Consider the following 22,579-nt stretch of genomic DNA (forward strand, 5'->3'; position numbering starts at 1 on the left):
ACTTATAACATTTTGTTTTTATCATAGCTTTATTTACGCGTGTTTATTTATCTTCGTATCCGGCGTGCGATAGTTATTTTTATTTTTGATGCCTCGTTATTATACGAAAAATATCAACGTGTCAAATTTATTCCTACACGTACACACACGCGCACACAGATCTACTCAATATCACTTTTATAAAGTCAATACAAGAGAAGAGCATGTGTGTGTGTGTGTGTGTGTGTGTGTGTATGTATGCGTGTATATTGACGCATATCAATTTAATTAATTAGTTTTCACGATGATAGGTATATATCGAACGAAAAATATACATTGTCCTAAGTATAGGACAATGCGGCCACGTCGTTTGACACGATGGCTTTTACTTTGTCCTCCTTTCTCGTGAGGACAATTAGAGGAATAGCGGAAGACATTGAGTAATCTTGCGATACCATGCGGATAATAAAAGTAGCGCAAAGTACTATAAAAACTCCATCACTGTCCGTGGTAACGATGTTCAAGCCTTATACTTTGTCGGGCGAATTATGATTTATGGATAGCACTACGGGGGTGACCGTGCGGTACCTTGCGGCGTGTCAAACAAATCCCCTTCGGGATTCTCCATTTATTATTCCACGTTATACACGCGCGACTACCGGGTTCGCGTCCTCCTGGTACACGTGTACTCGCATTACGTGTACAAAAAATCACGAGGATACGTCGCATCGCATGAATATACAGCGTATTCCCATATATCCTCCTCTATGGTCCTTCGAACTGCGTTTTACGGTTTCACAAAACAACGAGCGATTCATGGTATTTCGGACAAACAAAAGTAACGGTTTTAATGCGTTAGATTTCTTTTTGCTAAAAATTTAACTAACCAATACTCACGATAGAAACACGTTGTTCCAAATCCATATATTTTATAAAATATTAAATGGACATATTGTATATCACATGAATGCTCTGTGGCATAAAATTTTCTCGATTGAATTGCATTGATCTAATAGTGCGAATTATAAATATTTAGGTATTGTTTTTGCTTTCAAAATGTGACAGCTGTTTTAATCTTTTTAAAAATACGAAGAGAATTTTCTCTTAAAATTTACCCTCAAAATCTGGTAATTGTGGAATAATGTATGACCTCGAGGAATGTTACTATACTGTTTAGTAAAATTTGCTAAAAATATAATAAAATTTACTATACTTTCAGTAAAATTTACTAAAAGTATAGTAAATTTTACTAAAAAATATAATAAAATTTCTTTAGGTCACACATTATCCCACAATTGGATAAATTTTAAAAGAAAATTCTCTCCGTGTACAATAAGTCTAATATTTGGAATACAGAAGTGATACGACACTGCATTTTCATTTATTATAACCAATGTTAATAAAACGTGAGTGTTCTTCACGTGAGATATTACAGAGTACAATATTGGAATTATTCATATTACATATTGTATGTTTTTTGCTGAATGGTCGCGCAAATGTCCAAGAAGAACATTATAGTAATTTATAGATGATAGTTATAATTGAAAGTTTGCGAATAAAAAAAATATCAGGTTTCTATTTTCGCGCTAAATCATATTTTCTCGTATTTTTCTGTTCGTTTATCGGAAAATTCTCTTGAGGCGCTTCATCCATTTTCCTGTCACCGATAAATTTAACTGGCTGCTCGCAGTTCGGACCAAAGAGTGGAAGCCGCCAAATATGTTGGATCAAAGATTTCTTATCGATAGTTCGTACTCTAAGTAACGTAATTTGCAAGGAAATGTGCCCATTCACATCAATGGCAGTATTATGTATACCTTGATATATATCTACAATTAGTATCACTGTTAAAAACAAAAATCCATTGAATTAATCGCATATTATATAAAGTAAAAATAATTCGTAAAATTAAAAACCGTAAAAAAGCTAAATCTCTTCGTTGAGCAATTTAAGCAATGTATTATCAATAATTTTATATTTAAATGTTCAAGATACATTTGTAAACAATATAAAAGAATGATGAAAATTAAAGATGCATGCCGTGTAACATACTAACGCCAAGATCAGAGATCACGTCTCCATTCACGGATAAAACTCAATGGATAAATCTCATTTAAGAATAACAGTTGTGGGCTCACGCGGTCTGTGTTAATGCAAGCTTCAAAGTCAGACTATCGTATATATACGTTGCTCTTTAATCATTAAGAAAAAAAGAGTGCTTTTAAATCAGCTCTTTGAAGAAGCAAAATGAGAATCTGGGCTTCGCCTTTCAAACTACTTTCAGTATGCCGTTTATTTAGAACCTCTCCCTGCGTGTGTAGAAAATTCAATTCTCTGTCTATCGTTTCTTTCTTCTTCATCTCCATCTCCTCGCCTCTTCTCTCGTTTTACTGCTTTGTCACTTTGTCCCTCCCGGTCGCAAACCCTCCTGGCCTCGCGCGGAAAAAGACGTCTGATACGGACATTATCTCCCGGAAAATAAATTGCATTCGATGCTGCGGGTTTCACTTCATTCGTTTGAAAAGCAAGATACCGACGCGAGTCGTTTTCGCGCGCCCAAACGGTAACGAGCCGCGGAAAATCAGAAAAATGTTGTGTCTAGACAAAACTAGCATACGTCGCGGTGCGGTATAATAACGTAATAGGAGAATAAATAAAGCGAAGAAGAGAACAAGAGCCAACGCATGAAAATAAAATAATGATTACTCAAACGTAATGATAAAATAATGATTAAAAGGTAACAGCGAAGAATTACGATTTCCGAAATTGCCGTACATAATTTTATTAGTAAAAGACGAATGAAACATATAGCGCGATCTATTAAGCAATTCTGCGTGCAAGTGTGTCATAAGATGCACGGTAATATTTAAAAGTCGTCGCATAAAAGTCTATCAAACGGGGGGAATACCGAAATGCAAAATGCATTATCTAGGACTGCCCCGAGAGAATTAAGTACATTATACTAATCATTAAAATTACACCAATGTTCAACAGAGCAGCGTGCGCGTTTCTCGTTCCACAATACTCTTCCCACATCCCATCTACCTCATTTAGACACGCAACAAACTTTTGAAAGGGTAGATGGAACTGGAAGTTTCAAATAGTCGGGAATTTTGTTAACTATTTGTTACCAGAAAATTGGGAACTAATACATTTATCGTGTACAGCTAAATAAAGCCGACAAAAATAAAACCTAGAAATTGGCTTGAAAAGCCGATTGCGATCTACATAAAAATTCTAACATATTACTTTATAACCTATTCATAGCGGATAAACGAGAATGTTATACAAAGTTTAATAATAAAATTTGTCATACAGAAAGAAAGATGCTACTTGAAAATAAATGCTGTCAAAACAAGAATACCGTAGCTTCAATATAAGTGAATAATTTTCCGGATTGCCTCGATACATTAAAATTAATTGATGTACAGCTGTAATTATTATTTATTTACTTATTATATTTCTATAAATAATATCCATATTGCATAATTTTCACGATTGTGCCGAATTTACATAACAGAATCCATTCGTATTGATCGAAACGAGGCCGTTTCAATTGAAGAAACTATAAACAGAGAGAAATGCGATACACTTATCACCTTGGGCGCTCGAACGTGTCCGCAATAATCCGTGTTCGCGAGTAATGCGCACAGTAACGCACAGACATCTTCTTGTTCCACGGTGATCGAGTTTGTCGGAGAACTCGTTGAGAGAATATTCGATAGAAATTTTCATCCGCGCGTTCCCTTACATACATCCGTCTAAATCACACGGCTCGAATACACGCGCGCATGCACGCACGCATTCGCGCGGGCGTGCACGAGAGATCGAATCTTTCCCGCAAAAGACATACAGATTCGCCGAACGGAAAGCCGTCTCGAGAACGGAAACCCGAACTCAATCTCTATCATTGCACCTCGCGACGAGAATAAGAAACCCTCGGGAAATTTTTTGCAGATTATCATCAACAATATCCCCCGTCAAGAACTTTCTCGTTTCCGTGACGAACTTTATCGAGAAGCGAGGCAAAAGTGCAATCTGTTATATTTCAATAGAATAGCAATTCGAATAAAAGGCTTTTCAAAAATTGTCGATCTAGGAACACAATAGTTTTTATCGATTGCATCCAATCAAAAGAGAAGGAAATTCTTTATCCCACGAGATTAATTAATTTTTTTTAATTTTGTCTCCCTTCAATGAGGGAGACAATCTAATTATCTATGTTAATTGTACAATTCAAACTATGTTTTTAAATATTTAGAGTATAACATATATTGCCACATCATTAGAATATAGATTGAAATCAAATTTATCGATATAAATTTGCACACGTTTCTGTTAAGAAAAATTTAAACGGCTATTTTGTATCAAACTGTAGGATTTTAAAAGTTGATTCTGAACACTGCTGTTTGTAAGTAACAAGCAAATAAATTAAATTATACTGTTATATTTGTAAGATTTATACAGTGCATTTTACACTCGTCAATTTCCGATTCTTCTTCACTCAATCAATCTGGTTATTATCGAAAATTGTTTAGAAAAACGCTACGTCTGTATTGAGATTAAAATATTTCCTAGGTAGAAAATCTTGCGACATCCATATTGACAGTTTGAACAAAAGATAATTAATAATTCCATTGTTGAAATAAGGGTCGTAAATTTGAATTGTGCACAATAGATTTCTGTACTCTAATTAACCCATTTTAAAATATATTATGTATTCGTCTTTCTCTCTCGCTGGGCATTCGTATTCTCGCGCAAATCCTGTATCGTTAAAAAAATGCGTATATACACGGAGAAAGATTAATTTGGTAGAAAATTTGCGTTTACTGTAACATTGAATATTTATAATGTGCATGAACCAACTGCCAATATTTGCCACGAGAAATTCAAATCATTGAGCGAAGTTGTCGAATTTATTATTCATAAACGCTTTTAACAAAAATTGGGATGCGCATTATTAAAACATCATTTCGGAAAATTCGGATTTATTCGAGCTATTAGAGACAAATTTATTTGTCAATATATCAATCGTTATTACACGTCACTTACGTCGTATCTCGCTCTTCTTAAAGAACATCGCAAAAAGATTTGTTTAAACTTTGAAAGATACCGACGACTTCTTTGAGATTCTCTAACACGCCTTTCTTATTCTGCACATTATTTCAAAATTATTTCTCTCTTTGTGATATCTTTGAATTTTGTTCTCATTTATTTTTCCATTTAGCTATATATTCACGTTAATTATACTACTAGGAAAGAATGATTGTGTTAAAGAATCTAAAATTTTAGCTGGCTCCAGATCTAAAAATAATTTTGTTACGTCATCAAAATAATTTGTATAAGAAACTCAAATTGTTAGACTGCTAAATTTGTTGCAACATTGCTCTTGAGGCTTAAACTTTCTTTATAATTATTTTGATGACTCAATACAATTATATTTAGATCTATATCAAGCTAAATTTTTCAAGATATTTCATATTTAATGTGTTAAATATTAGCAAAACTATTTTTTCCGTGAATAATTTTTGTCGTAAAAAAAAAATATCTTCTTTTGTACAAGAAAACAACAGTTTTGCCAAAGTATTTAAAAATTTAACTATATCCTTTTTAAGATTACAAAATTGGAAACATTAAATAAAGAACAGAGAAAATAAAGAATAGAGAAATAAATACACATATAAATACTAAAATTACTTTGTTTTAAATATTTATTAAAATATTTTTATTCTTTAAATAAATATTTCCATTACTATTTTTTATTTTAACTTTTCCTCAGCACCGATAAAGTTCGAAAAGTTATTTTTAAAAAACCAATATAAAAGTATCTCACTATATCAGCTATTATTAAGAACAAAATGCAAGTTTTATTAAAATGCTGATAATTCACATCAAATAATAACCCTGACATTTAATGTTCCGGCGCGTGTATATCTTATTTTATATTTTCAATTAAATTGAAATTTGGGAAACTATGCCTCGAGGTATTCCATCGATCCCAGAATGGACTCGCATACATCGACAGCGAGGCCGAGTGTGATTGTTTGAGATAAATTCCGGCGAAAGCGTGTTTTTCGTGATATAATTTAGTCGGGCGCGCATACGCACCTCGATGATAACGATATTCATCCAATTACTAGGCTGTCAATGTTGTCCGTTCAAAACGCCGATTTCATTAGCGGAATCAATACAGTCAGCGGCGACTCATTGGGTCGCGTTTAAATCTCCCCGTAAATCACGGCGAAAGGTAAAACGGAATGGCCATTTTTGTGTAATGGCGCTGCTTTCGTCGCGCTCTCGCTGCCCCTCCCCGCTCTCCCCTCCGTCCGCGATTCGCGCGGATAAAATATCAATTCGAGAGATACGGAACTCTTCCATCATTCAGATTTCGTTAGCACCTTTACATTCCTTCTTATTTCAATTTCGAACGCGGAATCTATGCGTCCGCCGCGATGGAGAAACTTTTCGCGCGGCAATCCCGGAACGAAGATGACGATCGAGTCGAGGGGAGAGGGGAGCGCGCGCGGAGAGAGAAAAGCGGAATGGAAAATATCGGATTATGTCCGATCGCGGGCAGCGTCGAGATGCGTTCCCGCGGGATGCTCGCCAAACAGCACCAAAAAGCACCGATACATACGAAATGAAAAGAAAACAATTTACCTGGTGGCCGCTGTGAAAGCTGGTGAAAGCCCCCTGGCGCGCAAGTCGATATAGTCCCGTGCGTCTGCATTGAAACGGGATGCAAATTCGCGGACGCCGCGAATTAGCGCGTTGGTACCGTGTGCCACCGCGACTGCGGACAGTGCGGACCGCGATCGCCGGCGACCGGCCGCGACAAAAGCCGCTCGCGATCGATGCTGTTTTTAATTCCGTCGGATTAAACGGCTTATCACCACGTTCACTCTGACGATCCGACGATACTGTCCCGGTGGAACGCTATTGGTGCGTTTCAAAACCGTTGATTCGCTGTACCGGACTGCCCGCGCCAGATGTCGCTACCGCGCGCGTACTTCATGGTGGTGACATCTCGCATCGGCGCGACGAAACAACTAGCGATTCACGTCGGTGTAATTTTACTTCGGAACGCGCCTATGTCCTATATGTCCACAAAATTGGTCTGTTCTTTTTCGGTGCACTGCTGCACTGGTGCAGTAAGTTAGAATGAGAAAAAATATATTTATCTTACTTTAACTTGTTGCACCAGTGTAACAGTGCAGCTAAAAAGAACAGGCCTTATGTAAAACGATCGAATGTTTGATGGACCTTTTAGATCTACAGCAAATTCAAACGCACAGCAGTCGGCTAATATATGCAATAAATAAAATTTTTTAACAAATATATTCCCGTTTTTAATGCTCCATTTATTTCACAACTGTTAAAATTGTTTCAGTTGCAAATATCTTATTATGCGTAACACAAGTTTGACGCATAACATAATTACTCTTAAAATAATTTTATTAATTTACATAGTTAAAAAATAAAATACACAAGTTATTATAATTATAAGAAATACTCTTTTCAATCAAATTTTTTAACGCGTGCAAAAACGTTCAAGAGAGTGCAAGTAGTCGAAAAGTAAGATAGATTATACAAATAAAAAAAGGGTTGAGTGTTTGTCTTTACTTATCTATCTAACATCCATTATTTCATTTCTAATTTAGCACAGAAAAGAATCATAAAATTATGGATATTACCTACGAAATTTATAATATAGGATTGACTACGTAGTTCAATGTCCACATTTTATGGACGTAGAGGACATAGACGTTAAAATGGTTTAAAATAAAGCTAAATAACTGTCTAACGAAACTCTACATGATCCTCTCCCTGTTTAGCTTTCTTGTATCGTGAAACTCGTACGTCTATGAAAGTCATCCCGGCTTATGTGGTAATAACGCGTTGTTGCTGTTTTGCTAACCTATGTAATCCGTGAGAACTGATGATTCGTTTATGGTACTTTATATCGATATTTAAGCAGCTGCGTCCGATAATATAATGGCGTCTGGATTAGAGAGCTACGTGAATCGTATCCTTTTTATATGCTTTATTGTTCAACCGAGTGATCTACACGATGAATATATTAATCTTAACATAGTATTAACGTCCTAGATACAGTTTCCATCATCACATCGGACGGTAGGAATTTTATTGTGAGTATTCAATTTTGCAACATCATGAAAACATCAATTTATGTACATCAATTTTGCTTTACACTTTGCTCAGAAATATAATTTGAATAAACGTAGTAGAATGCAATATTGTGTTCACACTACTTTGTGATTTCAAAGTTATGATAGACATATGAAATATTAAACTCAGAAATCGAGTATAAAGTCAAGTATTTTTTTATATGTCACAGTAGAATTAAATTGCTAAATTTTATAAATATAAAATATTTATTTTAAAATAATCACATCAGATTATTTTAAATTTCTCCAAGAGTATTTCATATTTGAAATATTTAATCTTCTGGTAATTCTTTACAAAGATTTTATATTTCAAAATTTTAGCTATGCAATTCTTTATTAATACTTCGCAAATGTTTTGCATTAAAAATTTTTTGCTTTATAATTATATCTTGCTAATAGATAAAATTTCATTTTTTAAAGTTGCATCTTTATATCTATTGTAACGATTTGGCTCGTCTTTAATTTTAGTTTTTGTTTTTTAGGGTACACTGAAAGGTTTTGACCAGACCATTAATATAATTTTGGACGAATCACACGAACGGGTATATAGCACGACACAGGGAGTAGAGCAGGTTGTCTTGGGATTGCACATTATCAGGGGCGATAACGTGTCAGTATAACTTCTCGAGATAAACTGTACACAGAATAATTTCAATAATCATATTATATGATTGTTCCTTTTATTATTACATCAATGTTCATCACTAGAAAAATATAGAAAAATAATTTTATTTTGCACCAACATTTATATGAAAAATAAATATCTAACACAAGTAAAAGATACATCATTTAAATGGTGTATTCCTTTTTCAGAGCAATAGTAGGAGAGCTAGACGACGAGATGGACGCGAGATTGGATTTATCGACAATACGAGCTGACCCCCTAAGTTCTATCACACATTGATGACATTGTACCTTAAACTGCAATTGGAATCGTCATCAGTTTTCGTCTGAAGTTTAAAATAGAAGTAATCGCGAAGATTAGAAAAAAATTAATACAACTTTTTATACAGGTCGTATATTGTATAAAAATCTTCCATTTCTCATATATAGACACGTTTACTATATATAATTGTATTTTAAAAAGTGCACAGAATTAATACAGCAGTATTTACATCATTGAGCCAAACTGAAAACTTACGTTTCATCAACAATTCTTATCTGTACAAAAATCTTCCTATATATAATGATAGTAAATTTTACTCTTTACAAATGTAATTTCATTCTATATGTCAACATAATGTAGCAATATAATATAATAATAAAAGTATGTAGATTAACATTAAATAAGATTTAATTTAACGAAAATCTTAATATCCTCTATATCTATTACTAGATTTATCTTAAGAGATGCGTATTGCTAGAAATTCTGCTTTGCAGAGTATTATAAGTTCAGACATGCAAGTCTGTATCAAAAAGAATCAATGGAGAAACTAACAAATAAATCTTCTGTACACACGATTCAACACGAATGATTCAACGTATTTCTTTTTTTTACAATTAAAAGGATTCTAATTATAACATTTATATACATTGTTTGAAAATAAACAACCATACAAATATCTCTTAGAGATGTTGGGGTAAAAATTATTGGAGAATTTTTTAAAATAATGTCAACTCAATGTGTGTATACTAAGGCTGCTTTCCTTTTAGAGAACATAACACAAGTATCGTTCTATCTTTGTTACTCATTGAATGTAAAAAAAGATAGAACGATGTTTGTGTCGATTGTGTTCCCTAAAAGAAAAGCAGCCTAAAAGTATCGAAAAAGGTGTGTACAGACTTAACTTTCATCGGAGGTGTATGAAGTAGTGTGTATTAACTTTTTAACATACTTCACATATTCTCAAGAGGAAATCGAAGCGATATTGTTACCTACTTATACTTGCATATCTTCCTTTTTTTAAGCGTAAAAAAAGTAACTTTATTACATATCATTTTGCAAAACTGATAGACATTAATTTTTCTCTATACAAAATATTGCAATTCATTCTTAGAACCCTAATCCATTTCCACGGTATGTATATGTATATATTTATTTACGAATCACGGATACTGATCATATGGACATATGTTCTGGAGATCGCAGGCAATCACATGTCATTTTTGTGGAAGACAACGAAAGTATCGATTCAATCGTTTCTCTGCAACTACCTGACATGTTACATGTTCTCGCATTTATTTCCGATTGATTTCAGCGCGACTTACGTGTATTGTAAATGTCTTAGTAGAATCTATTTATTATAAAATAAGTGGATACATATTATCTATGTATAAATATCTCTTACATTTTAATCTTATATATTTAACTAGTGTTCTTAGAAATTATGCGAAGAGTCAATTAAATTGATGAATCCAGTATGTTTTGAGTGTTGGAATATGATAGCTTTTATGTAGTATTCCAAAAGAAAATTGCACGTATATGAGCATTATATATAAATACGATATAACTTTTCATTATATTTATTATAATTTAAGAATTACGTACAATCAACTATTGCTCGATGGTTTCTAATCTATCAATCATACTCATTATTAAAGCATTTAGTATTATACCATCAAATCTTTTTCTTGAGTAAATTCTACAGATTTAATTTTATATAAATGACAGATGTATACATATGTATAGATAGATTACTTTTTTGTAAGAATATTTATAAATATTTACATAGATATTTTTATAGATTTGTAAATAATAAATCTGTAGATCTACGCAAGAAAGTGTCTTGATATTAAACCGATACCATGAAAATAAATTGGAAAGACTTCAAAATATGTTTCTAAATGCGTTACATGAAGGCATATATACACGTATGATCTCTATCGCTTGTGAGAATTATCATCAGGTGCTCACAGTCTATTTTCTTAATACACCTTTTAATTATTGGTCACCATATTGGTCCTGCTGCGATTTCTCCGGCGGATACGACCGCCGCGTTGTCTACTGCCCCAATCATCACCTCCCATTGGGCCAAAGTTAGGTGCGTTCGATCCGTTCGGACCGAATGGATCGCCGCCACCGCCACTAGGTCCTCCAAAATTATTAAAATTACCACTACAGGGATAAGGCGGGCCTCCTTCATAATTTTCTGGGCCAAAGTTATTTGGTCCAGGGCCTAACAATCCAGCTCCATTATTACGCTGCGCGTTGAAACGTGGATCGAAATTCATCTGACTCTGTGGCGGCATTGGAACGGGTCCATTCATACTCATTGTCGGACCGTGTGGCATGCCCATGGGCGGCATATTCTGCGGCGGCATCGGTCCAGCGTTCATCATAGGCCTCATCGGACCCATGTTACTTATGTTCATTGGATGATTCGGACCCATTGGGCCTACCATACCCTGAGGCGGACCTGGTATGCCGCCAGGTAGTGGTCCGCCAGGCATACCGGGTCTCACCTGCATGCCAGCAGGACCGAGACTCATTACCTCCATTGGTTGCATTCCTTTGGACATCATCGGAGCGTTGGGAACATTTTGCGAAGACAATTGTTGATTGGAAGCCGCTGCCTCAAGAGTTTTCCGTCGCGGATCTGAGCGAACACATTGCGGTGGCGATTTCGGTGTGTCCTGCTTGATTTGCGGTGGTGGCGACATCGGTGAGTCGGCCAATTGCTCGGGCTTGGCAATACGGAAGATCTTGCGAAGACGCGGATCATACTTAACCTGTGCATCATTCTTCGTTAACTTGAGACCGGTGTAATCTGGTCTGGGTATATCGACTACGTAGACCTTATATGCCATCGGCGGATGCGACGCAATACTCGCATCAATCTCGGTGCATGGTACATGTGCAGGCGCCGGTTTAAATGGTAAGCTCAACATCTGCCGTAGATCCACGTCGGACTTGACGCGCAGATCCGTATCGCCAAAGTCACTGGAATGAAAACGCTGTCGGAAGTCCATGTCCTGTCGTCTGAGATCTTGATCCGCTCTCGTACGAAGATCGGTGTCCATGTTCGCGTCCACCGCGGTGATACCGGAACTATAAATGCTTGTTTCCAGCCTGAGAGGTTTCTGTTCCCTCTTTATGTCAGAAGATATGCTAGGACTGCTTGGCTTTTGCTCAACTTCTCGACGTTGCCTGGGATCCCGAGACATTCGTGGATCTCTAGATACAGACATAGTTACTGAACTTGGACCCGGTGACCGTCTGGGACTCGATGATGTTTCACTTTCCATTTTTATATCTTGCGCCAATTTAGTCTTCGACGCGTCTTGATTCGAGTTTGGTGTTTGTTGCGACTTGTTATTCGTGGAGCTTTGTGCCTTGAGGGTGGAAAGTAACTTTGATACCTCGGCACTAATGTCGATTTTACTCAGATCACCTAATTTATCTACAATAACGGCCGGCTGAGGCACGTTAGACGCGGATGTCGCAGGTTGAAAATTATCTTTGATAACGACGTTCTGAGCCTTCTCGGCAATCTCAATTTCGTCCTTTGTACTATCCACTATGGTAAGATTACCACCTTCGTCATCGTCATCATCGTCCTCGTCATCCGAATACCAATCTTCGATAATCTGATCGGTATTAGGTGTGTCCGCATCGTTGTTCATGTTTTTTAAACTATCTTGAGCCGCACGTTGCTGTTGTTGTATTCGCATAAACAATTCTTGCGCTTTCTTTGGCAAGTGAGACGGCACTGTCTCATTATCTTCCATACAAGAAGAGATGTCGTGAGATTGTTCACCTGTCAAATACAAATATAATTGTATATTCGATTATTAATATACATAGTTTTTCAGATAAATTATACATTAAAACTGTATATATTATAAAATATGTAAAATTAAAGATATTATAAAAGCAATACAAAATATTCACTAAAGAAGAAAGTACGATAAGATAAGTAAATAAATTATTAAATTCTATCTTAAATATAGTTAATGACAATTATGATAAGACAGCAGTTCTTACTTTGTTCATTACTATGAGTTTTCCTTTTTCCTTATCTTCATCTTCAGTTGGCACTTCGATAACGAGTTCCGATTCCTCATCTTGATCGCTCTCGTCATCGGGTTTATTTTTTGTGAGACTTGCTACTTTATCAGCTATACTAAAGACAGGTGGTGGTTTCTTTGCGTTCAGCAACTGCCTTAAAGTCAACATCTTTTCTCTTTTTCAACTACAAATATACGTAATATAAGTTTCAATTATACCAATGTCACATCTTTTAATTCAAATTTAGTTACAATAATTGTAATCGTAATTATTATAATAAATAAATTTGCACAGTATTATACCTCATCTGAAATATTTTCTTCTTCCACATTCTTCGTATAATCTTCTTTCATTTTTTCAACAGTTTTATTCAAATCTGCAGTTTTTTCGCTATAGAAATCTAGAGACAATGTAGTATTTTGCGTCTGTTTTTGTGCTTGTTGCTGCGTGGCTAAACCTAACGCAGCATTTGGAAGTTGAAGACCAAGTTCGTTTGCCGACTGCAGTAGCATAATCTGTTCATAGGGAACTCTGTCCTCATCTGATCCCCATCGTGTTTTCTTTCCAGAAAGTTTTCTTTCCCTCATATTGGTCTTTTGTAGATTTATTTGTTCTTCTATTTAATCAAATATAATTTTAGTATAAGGTTTAAAATGAATAACAAAGCAATACTTTATATAAAAATTAAATAACTCCTAATTGTTAAAAGAGAAAATTACCTTTCTCTTCTTTTTCATCAATCTTTTCTACAGGCGCTGATAAATTCAATTCAAAGAGACTAGGAATCTTTTGATTCGTTGTATCTTGGCCTCGAGCTAAAGACTGTGCAGTATTATTTATCATTATCATAGCACCTTCTCTGCTCAACCTAGGAAAATCACCAAGAATTTCCTTTGGAGCAGTTTCTAGATGTTTCAAAAGAATACTCTTTACCTGAAACAAAATTTCATCATTTCAATAAGATATTTTAATAATGTAATAAATTTAATATAACTTATTTTTCTTGATTTATGCACATTACAAAATTTAAATTTATATGATATCATATTTATACTTTCTGCTATAAACTAACATAATTTATGAAGCTATAGAATCACAATATACCTGGTCGTTTAAAGGCTGATGAGAAAATTTACAATTGTCACCCTGATTGCATTTCAAACCTGTATGGAAAAATTTGCAAGGAAAATCGTGATGCATATAAAGACATTTGTCTCGTTTTGCACAACAGTCCATAAGATAGAACTTGCATAATTCCATTTTTCTAGGTGGCAAAGCGTTATGCGAAAATGGACAGTCATCCCCTCTGTGACATTTTCCTTGCATATAATATACACAGATTGCGTCTGTCTCTTGAATGTGATCATTGTTCTGTGTACGGCGATTATTTCGATCATTTCGAATTTGGCCCCGAGTCTTATTCTTACCACGCTCGTTCTTGCCACCACGGCGCCCTAGGGTAAATACACAAAAGCATTATCTAACACAGTTATAATAGAGACAGTAAATTATAATTCAAGTAATTTTAATTATATAAACGATTTAAAAAATTATATAATACTTGAATTATGTAACCATAGAAAAATAAAAATTAGATTTTTGTACCTCCGCCACCGCCACCGCCACCACCACCACCACCTCCTCCTCCTCCGCCACCACCTCCTCCTCCTCCTCCTCCTCCACGTCCAGCACCGCGTTTGCTGTCATTTTCTCTATGTCGATTTACATTGGGCCTTTCTTCAAAATCTGAATTGTTTTCAAAATTCTCATGCTCATTCGTCGTACGCCTGGGAGAATTATTCTCTTGAGAATCCTTTCTAATGGGTGAAGCTCCTCGTACGAATAACATTTCGTCTTCATCCTCATTCGGATTCTCATCATCACTCACTTTCCGTTTCTGTGTGTCAAAAATTTAATCATAAAATAAAGACAATTTATGCATCAATGGTTTTCAAAATGCTTGGATAATGAAAAAATAATGTTTGATGTGTAAGTGAAATCTGTCATTGAACATATTGCATACCTTTTGATCTTTGACACGATCCTCCTCTCTTTCGTCGCGCATTCTCTTCCTAGCTTTGTTCCTGTTGTTTTTGTTCTTTGTTTTGGATTCTTGACTTTTACTTCCATCCTCTTCCATCGCAGCTTTAATGGCTTTTTCAACATCTCCAGCCCAATCTTCAGTGGGACCTTTATACTTCAAAAATCGGTCATGTTTACCAGCTGCCTGTGCAGCCTGCTTTTTGTTCTTGTTGAATTTTGCATCAAAATTCTTATTTTTTGGAGGATCTGGCTTTGGAATTGGCTTGGCAATCTCCGGTGCGTCAATCTTTGTTGCACGAATGACTGGCTCGTCATCCTCATCTGATGGAATTTCTCCATCTTCCAAATCGTTATCATTATTGCTGCACATAAAAAAAATATATTATGAGAGTGAAAAAGCATCGCAGATGCTTTGTAAATTACCCTTTAAGTACTAACTTAATACATTAATAATAAATATATTTCTTACATATATTTATTTTCACATAGGCCTGCTACTACTAATATAGATTAACTTCAATCTTGGTTTAATTTACTTATTATCTCATTCTAATTTAAAAATTAGAAAAAATAAAGGGTACATTAAACCAAGATTAAAATAAGTCTATGTTGGTAGAAATAGACTATAGATATTTATGTGTAAAAATTTTTCAGTTTAGTACACAAAAGATACATAAAGCTAAACTTAGTATAATCATATAGTTCACACTCTTCATTAAAATATATTAAGAAAATGATTGCAACGAAGGCAATTCTTTTATTTTCAAAAGCTGTTTTTATAAACGTTTCTGAGGAATATTATCCTTTACTGTATACAAAGTAATAGAGCATATATACATAACATCCAGTCACTTTACTGAAATAGTTTCTACTATATATGAGATCAATCGTGATCTTCTTTCATGTGCAACAAATTATTAACCAATATGCAAAATTTCTAACAGAATAAGATATTTTCATCTTCATTCGTCAGTTCATCGTTCATGCGTTATTACAGCTATACAAAACAAAGACAAGCAAGATCTGATGATGGCTGTTTTTCGGGAGTATATCTCGACATCGGTACATTGGACCACAGTGGCGAAACATATATCCCGTATAGAAATTCAATCAGCTGCAACGCATCGCACACGAGTTTTCTCCCCAAAACGAACCCTGTGCTCATGAGTTTCTACGAGAAAGAAGGCGCATCTTTTCGACTTGTTATCACCTCATCGTAATACATAATAGTCCGCCTCGGACTATATCACGAGTGTGTCGTGGTGGCGTGTACGTGCGTTTCGTTTATTCGTGCGTGCGTGCCTGCGTGCGCTGCGGCGGCCTAAAAATGACACCGAGGCGAATTCACGAGGACGGACTCGCGATTGTCGCCAAGGTCAAATTGATAGCGCAAGCAATCATTGAACGGTTCGGTGGACTATATACGTCGCGCGGAGGAGACACACACACACACACACACACTCTCTCTCTCTCTCTCTTTCTCTCCCGTGGGGGAAAGACAGTCCAGATCGCGCGGTCCGTAACGTGGCGGCGCCGCACCGTGGTTATTGGCCGTGCCGAAAACATCGATCCGCGACGTCCGCGGGAGAAAAGGAGAACGGCGACTCGGAGGGAATCGAGGGACGAGGGCACGAATCAGGGGTTATACACTCAGGACGTGGACGGAGGAACCGATCGATGAGCGAGATCCGGCGGGAAAATGAGTTGGGTACGCGTGCGGCTGAGAATCACGGTTGCGTAACATACATGCGCGCGCGGGTACATACACATACGCACTCCGTGTAGGTATAGGAAAATTACACGAATACAATATGCAATTTTCAAAAGCGGACATGATCGATCTCTGTTGTCTATTAATGACGGAAACGCGCGCGAGTAAGGTTCGTTTTTTTTTTGTTTTTAGAATAGAGAAAAACACCGAGAGATCCCATCCTCCGATCCTTCCCAAGGGTAGAAAGAAAATTCGTTCAAGTTCGATCTACAATAGATGTAAACAAGCTCATATATCCGTATTCACAGTAATCAGTCATTCTTTATATTCAAGGTCTCCTCCAATTTACTTATCTTTGCTTTTTCAACTAATAAAATGATTCATAGAGCATCGAAGATAAACTTAAAGAAGCCTTGAATATGAGGTTCTCTGACTATGAATACGGACATAAGCCTTTTGCCATTACAACAAGCTCTAAACTGGATGGTATTTTTCAATAAAAGTGCTTTTTCCGGCGCTAACTCTTTGAGGTCCAAAATAAATTTTTTCAACATATAAACATACTTTTAAAACATAGCCAGTAAATATTATGTAATAAATTATTTGAAAAGTGGTTTGTTGGTGAAACCACTAGGAACAAAAGAGTTAATCCGTAAGCATTAGTTTGACTTTTCAATGTTTTAAACATAAAATTGTTTAACATAATTTTCAAACATTAGAAATTAAAAACATTTTTTTAAATAATTTTGTTACGTAATATACTTGATTAGTGAATTTACTACTTGCATCTGGGTCAGTTTGATCCAGTCTCATGGATTAAGTAGTAATCCCTAAGCTTTAAACGAGTCGACCGTCAATTGTAGAGTTTAGAGCTCAGAAGAAATTAAGCTTGAAGCTTAGACTAAAAGTCAAAGGTTTCCTATTGCGGATCGGGGCTAAACAAACGCGTATGCTTGCGAAAATAATAAAGGACAGCGCGAAAAGAGTTCGCTATTTGAATCGGATGTTACAACGAATCCGGAGAGCACAGGTTCGCGCGAATGTTTTAGGACGCGGGATTATGCAATTTTTTTTACTCTTGCAGATCGATATCAATTGGCACAAGGTCCCTCGCGCGTGTCTACGGCATCAGAGGTCGAAACTCACCGGGGATTACACATCGTCTCCCGACATTCTTCCTCAAACTCCGCTGCCACTTGTAAAATCATCCATTCCGCGAATCATCGATCGATTATCGAATCGAAACGGGCAGGTCGGTCGTCACGAGGGGAAAAAAACTGCGGACGGAAAATAAAAGATTGGAATTGCCTTACCGCTCTGTCATCGGGTTATCAATTCATCATTATCATCATTGTCATTGTCATCATCAGATCATGATCATCATTATTACTACGAGTAGTCATAATCATGGAGTCATATAGTAGCATAACGTTGAACGGAACCACCACATTCTCAACATCGTCGTCGTTGCAACATTGTCGATTGAAAGGCGACATTAAAGCCGATGATGCCAAAGAAGACATTACGCCGAAAAGCTCTTCGCGTGTCGATTCTCGTTCATTGAAGAGTTTCTCTATCTCTTTCCGCCTGCTGAACTTTGCGTGCGTGCATACGTATGTACGTACGTACGTGCGTGTCTTGTGTGTTAAGAGGGTAAAGATTAAAGGACTTCAGCCGAACACATCTGATTGTTCTGGCGTGGAAGATTATGTGTGTATGTGTATGTGTGTTTAATAGAGGGATTCGGATCTATCGTCTTTCACTCGTGAATTCTAGGGCGATCTTTCCCGCGGAAGGAGAGCAAGACTTTTTCTTTTTAATTTTACACAATTGACCCCATTCTTTCTTTAATCGAGACTAATTTTGAATTGAGCCTCGTCGATCGTAAAACAATAAAGTGAAAAGTTCTTTCGAAATGAAGCTCACGTAATGACACGGTTCTAATCATTGACTCGCGTATCTATACCCAAACCATTTACTACCGAGTGGTTTTAATGTTCATAGCAAGATTACAGACGTTACATTTCTACGAGGAATAATTTACTTTAGCTCAGGAGAAATTATAGAAAATTCTATCGAGAAAGTAAAAACGTGATACATCCGAGACACCCTAATGTATGCGTGTATAGTAGGAGGAAGGAACTAATGGATTTCCTCGTAAATTTCCGTCCTACTTATGCAAGCGTCTATACACGTTGTATACGCGAAGTGTAATCGATCTTTCTGTAAGGAGGGAAGAAAAGCTGAAGGCAGTCGGCCGGAAGTGGCCCGGAAACCGATCGATCCGAGGCGTAAAACCTCTCATTTTAAACGTGAACTTCTTGCACAGGTTCGTCTTTTCTCTTTTTCTCCCCAATGGAAAAACAAAAAGCGGAAAGATGAGCCAGAGTGCAAGGAGTTTAGCTAAATGGAACAGTCCCATTAACCGTCTTGACGCAGAATCGAAAGTGGACTGAATCAATTCATCGCGTTTAATTAAAGATGGTTATACACGGTGAAAAAGATTGCGCATCTGCTCGCCACGTTCTATCCCGTTTCCGCGTTGATAAGACTATCGCGATCTTGTGTTTCGAGTCAACCGAAATGTAACCTATCGGTTTTACAATCGTCGGTATTATTCTATAAATAGAAACAAGCCGGAGTTGCGCGCGGGGACACGATTCTCCCGGGTGTCCTCCTCTATCTTTCTTTCTCTGCGCCAAAACCGCATCCCGATGCGATTCCGAAAATAATCCCGCCCGGATCGTAATCGGCTCTCGAGAATAATCGCGGCGCCATTTCGCAGGGATGCCCTTGACCTCCTCTGCCGTCCACCCCTCGCTCGAAATCGATTCGACGTATCCCCGAGAGAAAAAAAAATGGAGCGATCCGATTGCTGTTTCTCTTGAATAATCCGGAGGAAGGCTGTGAAATCATTGTGATTATGCGTGGAGCGTATTATATCTCTACGGAAGAGGAGGCACGAGAGACGCGTCGAAATCAAACGATGACGCTCTTTTCCGTCACGCTTCGATCGGAAACGTGTCGAAACGGAAGGAACGACGAGGAGGGGAGAGAGGCGGGGGCGGGGGGGAGGAACGCGTCACGGGGAGGGAAGAGCTTAGGAGAGATGTAAGTGTACATACGGTATACTACTTGTCTCTGCACACGTATGCGCATGTATGGGCGTGAATGTTGCAAGTGTGTAATGTACGTGTGAACGATGATTACATACGGATTAGTCATCACTCGCGAAAAAATTTCCTTCCTTTGCCTTTCTCGTTGTACCCCACATTTTTCGGTTGAATTAAAAAAAAAAGAAAGGAAAAAAAACCCCGAGAATATATCTACTAGCCGCGGTAGAAGAGTTATTATACAGAGTAGTATAATATAGTTAGAGGTGGTTCAAACCTTTGAGTCAGAGTCTCTGCCGCGGAAACACTCTCTACTGCCATTTTCGCTTTCGGTTCCGCAGATCGGGTCACCCCGATCTGTGTGTGTGCGTATTGCGCGCAACTCTCGGCGGTACCCCGGAGTGAAGTGCCGAGATTTTCCTAGATCAGCACTGCGGCCGCCCGGGATCGACCGAGACGGCGGCGATCATACGATCGATTCGCCCGACCACACTCGACAGGTCTTTGCTCTGGCGGAACAATCGCGTTGTCCGAACGCTAGCATTTATTAGGAGGGCCTAATGAACAGCGCGGTCCACACGTGGAACAAACTGTAAAAAAAAGATTATTTCGTTTTTTCTTTTCTCTCTCTCTCTCTCTCTCTTTCGTCTTTCTTTCTTTCTGTCTCTCCGTCGTGTCGCTATCTCTAGCTCTTTTTTTCCGAATTAAGTGAAAACTCTCTCCCGAAGACTTACGCGTTCCGGCCTCTGTTCTCTACGAGGGGGGGTCGCTTTGTTACATGTTCTTTTCGTGTATTTTTTTGTCTGTCACGAAGCTCGGGCTATCGACAGGCGGCTCGACTGGCGTTCGGAGGCAGACAAGTCTCTTTCTCTCCTACGGACTGAAACGTATAAACGCGCGGGTGCACTTTTCCCGGCTGGCTTTCTACCCTCTCGACTTTCTCGCCACCGCCCTTTTCTTTCCCTTGCCAAGGGCCGATACCGATTTTCCCTTTTTGTTATTTTTTTCACTAGCAAGATCTCTCGACCCCCTCTATTTCTCGCCCAATGAGCCACGCGTGGAAAATTAGAATACGGTCAGATCGCGCGAGTGAGCCTCCTTTCCTCCTTTCCGTCGCGAGAACGACGTCATTCTGGCTGACGTGGCATACGGCTGACCGAGCAGCGACGAACGCTTCGTCGTGGGCGGCTCTCTCTCTCTCTCTCTCTGTCTGTTCTGCGATTATCTTTTTTACCTACCCACCCTGTCCTGCCTGGCTTGCCTGTCTGTCTCTGGTTTGCCTGCCTCGTCTGCCTGCCTGCCCCCCGCCGTCGTCCGTTTGTGTTTGTGTGTGACGTCGTTGCGTGTGCGCGCGCGACGCGTTGTCCGAAACGGAAGTGCGACGCGCTGAAAATGGGAACGCGCGCCCGCGCTTGCGTACTCGTCGTCGAGGTCCCGCCGGAAAAAAACCAGACGGCAAATGGAAAAAAATAGGTGGGGACGAGAGAGAAGGAAGAGGAAAGCGACTCTTTCTCCCGGATGGAGAGTCCTTTTCACCCCCGTGTCCCTTTCTCCCGATGCGCGACCCCCTGTCGAAAATAACGATGCTATTCACTTTTGCGAAATTAACCATACGAAGGCACGACGACTCTTTGTCTCGGGACGGTTAACGTTAACGCCTTTTTTTCCTTTCTCTCTCTTTCTCTTTCCCTCTTCGAATGACGACGAATATTCGAGATGCCGTTCGAGAGCGACAGAGATAGGGAGCGACGGAGCGGACTTTTTTGACAAATGCGCGCAACTCTTGCCCAGAGAGAGAGAGAGAGAGAAAGAGAGAACGGAGAAAAACGGGATTCCCGCGAATCTCCGGGGCTGGATAATCCGAAGGTGTCACGGATTCCGCGTGGCTCCGACGTCCCGTCACGGAGAGACGGGATCGGCGGAGCAACGTTCGGCGCGACAACGGCGGACAGCAAATGTCCGCCCCTTTGTCTTTCTATCTATCTCTTTCGCGTCTCTGCGTCGTTCGGATATATCTCTCTCTCGGCAAGGGCGTTTTAAAACAGCATGTGGATGCAGCGTGAGTGAAAACGAGCCGCAGGCAAAGACGAAGAGTACGAGTATCGGTCGGACAGATGCGTATTATTTACTCTCTCAGCAGTCAGTATAAAAATGTAGCGGTTTATATGACGATGAGCGAAAACTTCGGAGATCGAAAACTAAACATGGCCACATCTGGTACTATTCTGAGCCTCTCAGCCAGACGCCCGTCGCGGAAACCGTCGGATGGCGGTGGCGGAACAAGCGAGCAGCGGGTCAGGAGGGAAAGCGACGCGGCGCCGCGGCCAATCGCGTGCTCCGCTCGGCGGTCACGTGACCGCGTCCGCTCGCCCGCTCGTCGCCCGCGTCCACAAACTCATCCTCTCCCCTCCCTCCGGCCGCCCCGCCTCGTCCTTTCCCACGGTCCCCCGCGCCGCGCCGCCGCGACCCGATCTCTCTCCCTTGCCGCGCGAGAGACGCGCAGAATTCCTGAATACCGCTTGTTGCCCCGCATATGGAACTTGTGCGAAAGGCGTGACGTGCGGCGCCCTTACTACGCGTCCTGAAAACATTCGGG

At 38.6% G+C, this 22,579-nt stretch overlaps 3 protein-coding genes across 4 annotated transcripts in view; 1 reads left to right on the plus strand and 2 right to left on the minus strand.

Annotated features, from left to right (window-relative positions):
* The window catches only part of LOC105837218 (DE-cadherin), a 151,347-nt gene extending 144,453 nt beyond the window's left edge, over positions 1–6,894 (minus strand). For both annotated transcript variants that reach the window (XM_036287450.1, XM_028191995.2), the window contains exon 1: positions 6,640–6,894. The gene's annotated coding sequence lies outside the window, so the exon portion shown is untranslated. The remainder of the gene's footprint in view (positions 1–6,639) is intronic.
* Positions 6,895–7,807: 913 nt separating this feature from the next.
* On the plus strand, positions 7,808–9,450 carry LOC105837224 (U6 snRNA-associated Sm-like protein LSm8). Its single transcript, XM_012681808.3, has 4 exons — positions 7,808–8,005; positions 8,089–8,129; positions 8,651–8,778; positions 8,982–9,450. The coding sequence occupies exons 1-4, from the start codon at positions 7,975–7,977 to the stop codon at positions 9,070–9,072; spliced, it is 291 nt and encodes a 96-aa protein (XP_012537262.1). The 5' UTR covers positions 7,808–7,974; the 3' UTR covers positions 9,073–9,450.
* Positions 9,227–22,213, minus strand: LOC105837225. The gene is given in 10 exon segments (XM_036294073.1): positions 9,227–12,867; positions 13,076–13,275; positions 13,277–13,300; positions 13,419–13,732; positions 13,836–14,049; positions 14,221–14,570; positions 14,722–15,013; positions 15,140–15,521; positions 20,261–20,573; positions 20,718–22,213. Coding segments are annotated over 9 exon segments (3,642 nt in total). The 5' UTR covers positions 20,305–20,573; positions 20,718–22,213; the 3' UTR covers positions 9,227–11,045.
* Between the last annotated feature and the right edge of the window lie 366 nt (positions 22,214–22,579).

This window comes from Monomorium pharaonis, chromosome 1, assembly GCF_013373865.1.
Source record: "Monomorium pharaonis isolate MP-MQ-018 chromosome 1, ASM1337386v2, whole genome shotgun sequence".
Lineage (NCBI taxonomy): Eukaryota > Metazoa > Arthropoda > Insecta > Hymenoptera > Formicidae > Monomorium > Monomorium pharaonis.

Bases quoted from the DNA above. Each gene is read 5' to 3' on its own strand.
- LOC105837224 (XM_012681808.3), top strand. From the start codon at position 7,975: ATGGCGTCTGGATTAGAGAGCTACGTGAATC. The intron at 8,006-8,088 runs GTATCCTTTTTA...TTAACGTCCTAG, and splicing joins ATTAGAGAGCTACGTGAATC to ATACAGTTTCCATCATCACA. The intron at 8,779-8,981 runs GTCAGTATAACT...TTCCTTTTTCAG, and splicing joins ATTATCAGGGGCGATAACGT to AGCAATAGTAGGAGAGCTAG.